The sequence below is a fragment of the Malurus melanocephalus genome, unplaced genomic scaffold, assembly GCF_030028575.1.
Source record: "Malurus melanocephalus ecotype Western Australia unplaced genomic scaffold, MMel_1.1 scaffold_361, whole genome shotgun sequence".
Taxonomy (NCBI): domain Eukaryota; kingdom Metazoa; phylum Chordata; class Aves; order Passeriformes; family Maluridae; genus Malurus; species Malurus melanocephalus.
Window position 1 is genome coordinate 229,031 of NW_026623593.1, and position 9,859 is coordinate 238,889.

A 9,859-nucleotide genomic window follows, 5' to 3' on the forward strand; every position below is an offset into this window, starting at 1 on the left:
TTTTTTTTTTTTTTTTTTTTTTTTTTTTTTTTTTTTTTTTTTTTTTTTTTTTTTTTGAATTTGGTTGGAAGGGGGGTGGGTGGGGAAGCGAGAGGGGAGGGCTCGAGAGCGGGGCGAGCCGAGGAGAGAGGACGAGGAGAGCGAGCGAGCGAGCGGCTCTGCGGAGATTTGGAGTTGCACTGTCTTCCCGGCTCCTGTGGCAGGACGGTTCCCTCCCGAGCCGGGCAGCGGGCACCGGCGGAGGCACGCTGCTGCCAGCGGGGGAGGCGGGCTGCTCCGCCGCGGGCACCCGGGCACGGGGCTTCCACCCACCCACGCACACACACCCGCACACACCCCCTTCGCGCACACGCACGCACACACACACACACACGCAGACACACACGCGTATATGTTCGTGCGGGCGCGTTTTTGGCTGCGCTGGAAGTAGCGTGCGGTAGACGGCGAGGAAGTCTCGGCAGCCTCCTCTGTCGCCCGCGCTGTCAGGAATAGCGGCGTGAGAGGAAGAAAGGCCCTGGGGCACTACACCCTGCCAACGAGTTCCCCGCACCAGCTAGAMGGACTCCAGCTACATGGGCAAACGCCTGGACCAGCAGCCAATGTACCCCCAGTACACCTACTACTACCCCCACTATCTCCAAACCAAGGTAAGGGCTGGCGGGGCCGGGCGCCTGGCGGGGGATGGAGAGCGGAGCCGCGCGAATTGCGGGCTCGCCTCTTCTCTTTGGCGATTTTTCTGTCTCTTTCTCGGGTTTGGTGTCACGCAGAGCCGAGCTGGTAGGCAGAAAGCAGGCGTGAGAGAGGCAGGAAGGTTACTGTCTGTGCTCCCCTTTATTTCTTTATTTCTTTTAATTTTTTTTTTTTTTCCCTAAGGGCTGCTGGCGTCGGCTAATTCCTTTTTTTGTTTGGGGAGAACAGTGCGGTTAACGCTATCGTAACAGCGGGCAGGTAGTGTGTTTGTTATGGCATGGGATAAAGATTGCTCTGGACAGCATCGGACATGAAACATTTTGATGGCTCTTTCAGGGATTTCTACAGTTTATTCGTAGCTTAAAAGCATTTTGCTGTTAGAAAAGCAGACTGTGGCGACTCAAACTTTTAATCAGCTGAGGAGGAGATGCTGTGGAGCTCAGAGGAGAGCTCGGAGCTAACCGACTGTAAATCTGGTGGAGTTTGTTTCAGTGCATTGCACTGCTTTTAATATTTCATTAAATATTGAGGATGATATGGCTGTACTCTGTTRCATTTAAAAGGTCTAGAAATAGAGGGTAACTACTTTTAGAGAGCTTATCCTAGTGCGGACGCTTCCGTTTTCTTTCTTCTTTTCTTAATAATTTTTTAAATGCCAGCAGACTGGAAAGCAGGCCTGCCTCTCCTGGAGAGGCTGAGTGAAGTCTATGCTACCTGGCCATGAGTTAGTTAATTAAAGCCTTATTTTTATAATACCATTGTGTAATAGTCTGCTCTCTGAAAAGATTTCCTGTGTGACCAAGGGACAGTAACAAAAGAAAGCMCTAAACCGAAAGTTTGCAAACCCTGTTAGGACACTGTATTTGGAGAAAAGAAAAAGGAAAAAATACACACTTCACAAGGTGAAGTGTGACCTCACAGCCACAGATTAACAGTTTCAGTAAATAAACGAACATCCTTTAGGAGGGAAAAGCCAAGGCAGGGCGCACACACGTGCGCATGGCACTGCGTGCACATATACACATCGCGCTTCTGTGGCAAATTTAACACATGGGACATTTGACGTATGCATCTGTGTGTGGTGAAGTGCCACAAGGGAAGCTGACTTCTCCAGACTTTTGGTTAGAAGCACGGTGATCTGGCTGTGGTTGTGAAAAGATAAGTTACATTCCTTGTTAATAAAAATTACTTTCCCGTTAACGTTTATAGCCCGACTACTGCATTATATAAATTAACTAATTGTAAAAACTGCGATTCAGGCTGGTTGGAGTTGTGATGACACCAGAAGCACTCAGGATGATTACAGCCTTATAATTCATGGAAAGGTTACCTCTCACTTCTTTGCTCTGCTGTTTCTTTCACTGCATCATGCAGATTTTTTTTTGGCATAAAATTAATCCTTTTGTAATTTTGTATTTTGGAGTGAATTTTATAATTTCTCCCCCACTTCCTTTCAAGGTCAATCCAAATAGCATTTTACCTTTGTGACCATTTAGTGTGTAATGTTGCTGTTGCAGCAGTAGCCCGTCACTAGCTTGACTGCAATATTGCCTATAGCTTTAACTGTTTGGGGGATTGGGGGATGCAAGCTGATGCTATTCCTCAAAACCTGGCAAGCCAAGGACATGAAACAATTGATGGTGTTTTTTTGAAAGAACAATAGCCTCGAGTATTGGACTAGAAATATTGGACATTCCATCCCTTTTACTCACGTAGCTTGCATTTTGCCAGTTGTGGGTTTTTTTTATTTTTTTCTTAATTTTTTTAAAAAAAATTGTAAAATAAGCTTTTTGAGGAAAAAAATAATCTTATATTTGAGCCTAAATGAGAAACAATAGTTCTTATGTACTATGACTTTTTTAACCCCTTGCTTTAAAAAATAACTTAAATGTGTTTTTATAGCCAGTATATAAAATTATCAACCCTGTGAAAAGTCRTGCATCTATCTTGACACATTTGCACTCTTACAATAAGGACAGGTAAAATTTAAAATCATTRATACATTTTATATGCCGTTATTTTTTTCTTATTTTCCTTGATCCATATCTAAGCGCGTACGTAAACTCTAAATAATAAACACACATACACGTGCATATATATAAATATATATATATTTATATACAGATGCAAGTATTTCTCTTCTACAGACCATAAGACTTTAAAGTAGTGCAGACAGGCAGCATCTGGATTTTGTTACCTTAAAGCTAGCCATCAGCTTCTGGGACATTTTAAAGCAGTTAGATCTATTGTATGTCTAAAGCTAATAGTTGAGTAATCAAATAATCTTGTGGTGGAGAGCTGTATCTTTTGTCATCCCTATTGGAGCCACACGCATAAATAAACCTTTGTATGATTCCAGCCGGCCTGAGAACTTCAGCTTCTTATTTTCCAAAAACTGCTCTTTGTACCAAGGATTCAGCTCTACAGAAAGAATGTRTTTTTATGCTCATAGTCGTGCATGCTGAGGGGGGTTGTGTGTGCATTCATTTGTAATTAAGAAAGAAATTCTAGGCTTTCTTATGGCATTTCTGTACAGCTTCTGAAATTCGGAGTGACAGTATGTTCAACAGGCAGAGTTTGGAAATTCAGGTTCCCCAGCGTATTTGGGTGAAGTGCTGCTTTTGCTTTGCTCGTTTGGTGAAGTTGCCTTGGTTCTCCTTTGAGAAGTACCGCATTACTGTACATCACGTCCTTCTCACGGGGGAGCCCAGAGCTGYGCAGGATTTCAGCCTACAGTCTGTGTGTGTGTGTCTTCTAACGTGGTTAGCACGTTGTTGTGCAGAAAGGGTGTAAATGAATAGCTATATGGGTAATGGGAATATAAATAGAAAAAATGGATTCCATATGTTTGTGTGATCRCTTTAACTTTTTAGTGTTTTGTGGCCTTTTGTGGAACACAAAGCATGCACTCGTTCAATTTACTTGTGCTCCTTCATTATCAAATGCCACCACTGAAGCTAAAACTTTAATTTCAGGTTTAGGAAAAACCATTGTCATCCAAAAAAGAAAAGAAGGGGAGGGTGTCAATCCTTAAGAGACGATTGCAAGGAATTTATTATGTCTCTTAAGGACAAGCACTGAGTTTGAGGAAAGACATAATCTTATTCTTGTTTTGGTGTGACACTGTCARACACTTCGGTTTCAAAGTACAGTTTTGGAACTTCTTTAGGCAGATGCTCCAATTGTCCTAGGAGTTTATTTCAGTGTAAGTGTTTCTGTTACTGTTGTAAGTGAAGCATCGTCTTGTGTTCTTGTTGCAAAAAATATTGCAGAGGGGTGGTTCAGCTCATGTACGTCTGATGAGAATCTGTAGTACTTTTRTAATCTATTTTGAGATGTTAAGAGAATTTCCTTAGTTGCATCCTTGCTTGATGGTGTAACTACTCAAACAACTGGTTTACAGGAGTGTGTTGCAAATTGTCACATAAAATGTTAATGGTGCCAAATCTTGCATTGTGGTCTGAATTTTGTTCTTTTGTTTCTCGCTTGCCAAAGCAAATTCTTTTCTCTTTGCCATTTTGCACAGAAGAAAACAAAAATAAGCACTATGAAATATCATGTAATGATGTGAAAAAGGGGGGAAAATATTAACTCTGAATATATTTGAAAGAGTCTCCTTGATTTAGTAGATGATGTTTTATCTTTGTCCTCTGCTGTTTATTATTAGACCTTTTGCTGGGGTCAGCTTTCTTTGCAAACAGTCTACTGAAGAAAACCCTAATCACTTGGGTAGAAATGAGGRGGTGCCACAGTTACCTGTCGACAGGAATTGTTTGGTTTACGATTGCTRTACCTGCACTTGGAGTAAAAATATGCCAGTTAAGCAGCTATTTCCGTGYGGTTTGCTTTCATGCATTCTCCAGATATTTCCTACTTATTAGTCATGGTTTGGGTCTGSTAGTTTAACTCTCATGGTGTTGACTCTGTAACCCAGTCAGAGGGCTGAAACACCCCAAAATGAGAGRCAGTGTTTACAGTACCCACAGTACYTCTTCATCTCTGTATGACTGATGCATGGGTGAACGTGTGCAAAAGGAAGAACTGTGATTTCCCAATGCCTGCCTGAATAGAACCCCATCGCTGTGGCTCTGAAAGGTATGCAGACTGACCTGCATGCAAGAGGGCWCAATGAGCATGTTCCTGAAATGACAGATAGGTGCACCAGCTGAGGTGAAAACAATTACGAAGTTCAAACAGGTGTACTCAGAAGAGTTTAAGTTTGAAATAAGGATTTCATGGGTACACATTTTTGTGTGTGTTATGCCTCCTTTTTCACATTTTTAGGGCATCTTTTGGCATGAGGGAACCGAGGACTTCTTTCAGTTGTGTGCCATGAGCATACCTCTGCCTCCTTGCTCCATCACTCTCTTTTAGAAAATGTCCGTTTAGAACCGGTGAAAAGCTTTAGCCTCTCTTCACCTTGTACCTACCAATCCYGTGCTCTTTTGTCACTCACGTTTCTGTTTGGTGGGTTTACGGCATTCCCCACTTTTGGCCATCTGGCCATACAGAAGGCCTTGAAGAAAGCGTTCCAGATACGGAGATGCCTGACAGGGCTTCTTTGGCTGGTAGTGTTCAGATTGTGTTTGGTGCCTGGTGTGAAGCAGGGGTCAGGTGTAAGGAGTAATTCATCAACCACACACTGATTTCAGGCTGCATTTCCAACCATCTGCAGCTTGGATTGCTGCCAGAGCTCAAAAGTCTAGCTGGAGCCCATGTGATCGTGCCAAAGTAAAGGCAAACACTTGCAAATAGAGAAATGCATTTCTAGGAATGAAGTTTGTTCGCACTTAGCCCCTGTTTGATTCAGTATGTCACGGCGTGTTTTAAATGCCTCAGAGAGCTGCCCAAAAGGAATACAAATTCATTTAAATGCCATTTAAAAATATTTCAGCCTGGCTATAATTTTGATAGCAATATTAATATCTAGCTCCAGTATTTGCCAATTGGCTCAAACAATAAGAAAGATGAAACTTGTGTTCCTCTGAAAAATGCAGAAATATGTCAACTCATTTGCTTTCCATTTATCCTTGCAYGCCTGGATAAAAATACTTTTGTTTTAAGGGACACGATGATATGTATTAAAATGGTGTTAAATTTCTCGATTGATCTTCCTTTCATATGTTGCCTCAATGTAAGTCTTTAAATTAAAAATGAACCAACCCACAAAAAGAAGCACCAAGCAGAAGAAAACCAACAAMCAACAAACAAATTGAAAACCCCCCAGATCAAACCTGTGGAAAAAGAAGATTCAAATACTTACTACTTCAAACACTTATTATGATATTCTATGGTTATTTATTTTGCAAGCAGATATTTTATTTTATTTCTGTAACAAAAGATGGAAGTTGCAACATTTGCCAGATTAGGCTGCAAAGATCTTGCWGTGGAGAGTGCTGTGTGTTAATAGTTATAATTTAGAATGCTTTATACAAGGTGCCCTTTCAAAATAAAATGCATTGGTTCAGAAATGAACTGGTTGGTTTTTAATGCRTGAAGTCCTTTCTAAGAAAGTATGATGGTATGCTTGCACTTTAAATTAAGTATCTTGGTAAAAATCATCAGACTGTCGGTTCTTAAATTTCCATGAATTAAAAAACAGATAAGAAAGGATGCATTTCAAGTAGGATGTCTGAGTTCATTTCAGGTCTTGCTGTGAGTAGCCTGTATAGTATTGCCTTTGCATATAATTGCAAGCAGCATTTTCTAATTCAATTTTTAGGGTTTTTTTGTTTGGTTTTTTTTTTGTTTTGTTTTTTTGTTGTTGTTGTTGTTGTTGTTTTTTTTTTTTTTTTTTTTTTTTTTTTTTTGTGGGTTTTTTTTTTTTTTTTTTTTTTTTTTTATTTTTTTTTTTTTTTTTTAGGGTGGGAAGTGAATTTTCTACTATTGATACTCCAGGCAGGGACTTTGCATTTGCTTGCAAACAACCCCATTCTGGACTGTCCAGGAAGACAAGCAGACTCTTAAAAAAAACTCGAGAGTCTGGTTGTATTTTTATTTCTTGAAGAAAAGAATTTTAGTGCTAGAAATTTTATGTAGAGGAAAATAGTTAATGTGTCTCAAGAACTTGCTTCCAGTGCTGCGTTAAAATTGTGTTTTGTAACAGTCTCATCAGCTACAGCTGTATGTGATTAAATAGTGTAATATCAAAAGCATGTGTGAATAAGAGCTTTTATGATATAGTTGTTCTGTACCAAAGACTGCAGATGGGCAGAGCAGGGAGACAGAGAACAGTGATTTACTCAGATATTGTCAGAGCCTGTACTCCGACTGTTTCTGTAGTGATGTTTTGCAATTGCTTTCCCACTCATATGGGCAAGACTGAGTAACAAAGGGACGTTAAGAAGTGAACAGTTTTACAAAGAGAGCCATTCTAAACAAGCAGGTATCAGCCCAAGAATGGTATCCACTGATGCAGGAGGACGTACCAATATTTTAAGTAGAGGATTAATAATAATAWTATTGAATAGAAGTTATAGTGAGAAGGATCTGTTCTGCTTCCTTTGAAAAATCAATGAAAAATATTCAGTTGTCTTCAGCAAGACAGAATCAGGCCTACAAAGCGCATACTGATCCCCATGGAAAAACCAGGACAGCTGAACAATATGCAGGTTAAAAAAAAAAAAAAAAATAAATACAGTCTCAAGAGAAATAAAAACAGTCTATCAAAATGATTCTACATTGTGCAAGGGGCTGAGGACATTCCTTTTGTGATACTTAACAGCGTTTTGTGTTTGCTGTGGCTATAATTTCTATTTAATATCATTTATCATGATTTATAATTTTAGAGAATGAGCAGCATAAACCAGAGGCTTTGTCTTTCTGTCTGTTTCTCTCTCTGCCAGTTGAGATATGATTTATACAGAGCGGAAGTCTAATTGCCATAGGAGATGTCTCACATGGAGCCCAGTGCCTAGTCTCTTCTGCAAGAGACTAAGTGCGGTTAATCCACAAAAAGTATCTGAGAGCTGGTTTTGCTTTTAGTTATATAATTCTTAAGATAAAAATACTGTGTAGCCTCTTTGAAATTTGAAACAAGTCAGTTTTCTCCGTAGGTCTTTTCTGAGGATACTGTGTTCCAAATGGAGAAGTGAAGCAAAGGTTGCTTGTCCTATCTGTAGCTACAGATTGGAAGCTCGAGTTGAATTTCTCAGTCATACTTTTATATTTTGTTGGTTTACAGCAAAGTCTAATCTCTTCCCCTGAAGTTTTATATAATCTGAAAGGCTTCAAGTCTACCAATTTCAAATAAGAAAAAAAGATTATTTTTCTTTCTTTTTTGATAGAAAGACATTTCTTTCTTTCTTTATTTCTTTCCTTGTTTCCTTGTTTGTTTCCTAGTTTGTTTCCAAGCTTGCTTGCTACCACGATGTAAATAAATTCCCTTTCAGCTTATTTGTTGTAAAATCAACTTCAGTATCAAATGTGGTAGTTTATTAAAAAGTAAATATTTACATTTTAAGTGCATCATTTGTGGYATATTTATGCAGATGAAATTGTTTGGACAGATTTTCTATGAGGGTTCCTCAGTTAATTGTATTGACTTCATTCAGATGCAAATGAATGAAATAAACCACCTGACATATATAGATCATAGTAGAAGCCAGAAGATGCATAAGATTTCATGTTTACAATGTAAAGCACTCTGATATTTTGTTCCTTGTTGGTGTCTTCCTGACACATGTTTTATGGTTAGTGCCATGTGGTTGATGATGATTTATGGTCTGTCATGTTGTGGAAGTGATGTCACTCCTGTGTTATTCAAATTTRTTCAAGCAGATAAGTTGTTGAACAGATTTGTATTCCCCCCTCCCCAAGTATAAATCAACCAGCAGTTTGTTTTTATTCTGTGAGTTTGCATCCATAGACTAAATCCTGAAGCTGCACTTAAATGCTCTGCTGCAGAATGTGGCAGAGTGGAGTGGGAAAGTCTTACTGGTGGACCAACATGATGTTGTATTYAACTGATTGCTCATTTGGCTTCTGTTCCACTCCCTTCCCCACCCACTTTCCCAGCCCTTCCTCTGCCCAGCTATATTTAGAGACCAGCCATGCCGAGCCATTCAGAGTTCAGTATCGACGCTGCACAGGAGCCTGACCTTTCCGCCTTGCGCCGATGGGAGATGGCAGGGCTGGAGCAACCATCGAGGCTCCTGTGTCTCGCCTGCAAGAAACGCTGGTTATTCGGAACAGTGTGTGATGTAATCTGGTTGCCTTCCCGGTTGAGAAGCCGGCAGCATTTGTGCCAGGTCTTTGGGAGGGAAGAAAGGCAAACTGAAGATGCAGTGGATAGGGCAGAGGGCTGTTCTGGGTGCGCAGTCCCAGAGCTGGTGAAACCTYGAGGTGGTGCATTGGTGACTTGTGAGAGAAAGGGATGTTAGGGAACTTCAGATGGAGGCGTTTCACCGGAGGAGGAGACAGGGGAGCCTGGTGTACCGCCACATCACAAAAGGTTTTTAAAGCTAGGTATCCATAGTTACCACAGGAGAGTTAAAATCTAGATTTCAGGGACTCACCTGGTGTAATGTCCTCCTTCCCTTTAAAGAAGAAAGTATTTGGCAGTTCTTAAAGCTGGAATGATGTGCCTGTGTGAATTCYCCGGTGCTCAGAGAGCTGCCTGTTTAAAGTTTGCTCTATTTTTCCCTCTTGTTCTAATTTTTCCGACTGTGGAAAAAATGGCATTGCAATTCATAGCCTTATGAGGGACTTGTTAGTTTCTTTATGTGGTCAGGAATTGTTTCTCCTTTTGCTCTTCAAAGGCTGTTGCTGCTGAATATGCTTTAAAGGGAAGGAACTACTTGCTTAGACAAAGGCTGCAATCCTTATTTCTTCTCTTTCTTACTTCTCTCTGACCTTTTATTGAGGGACATGCATATAAATAAATTCTGCTTTTTGGTGTCATGCAAGCTGATAGATAGTCTTACAAAGAGAGAAGCATAATGGGAAATGCAGTCTTCATTTCTGCTCTCTCATTTTGTAGTGATGAATTTGGTTTGGTGCCAGTTAGTAAGTACATGACCTTTTCCCTMCATCTTTTGATTCATGACAGGGAGTGTCAGAGCTGTGTTAGTGATCTCTTGTTTCAGCTTTTAACAAACTATGAAATATTAAAAATTAATTAGGTCACTTAGAGCTCGGCTAATATGTCACTGATGCAGGGTGGTGATTT

At 40.2% G+C, this 9,859-nt stretch overlaps 1 protein-coding gene across 4 annotated transcripts in view; it reads left to right on the forward strand.

Moving 5' to 3' along the window:
• The window catches only part of RBMS3 (RNA binding motif single stranded interacting protein 3), a 660,983-nt gene that overhangs the window by 221,796 nt on the left and 429,328 nt on the right, over positions 1 to 9,859 (forward strand). For 2 of the 4 annotated variants that reach the window (XM_057378473.1, XM_057378475.1), the window contains exon 1: positions 103 to 647. The exons of the other annotated variants lie outside the window; for them this stretch is intronic. In XM_057378473.1, coding sequence (XP_057234456.1) covers positions 573 to 647 — 75 coding nt within the window. In that variant the 5' untranslated portion in view covers positions 103 to 572. Of the gene's footprint in view, positions 1 to 102; positions 648 to 9,859 lie in introns of those variants that run through there. 4 annotated transcript variants of the gene reach the window in all.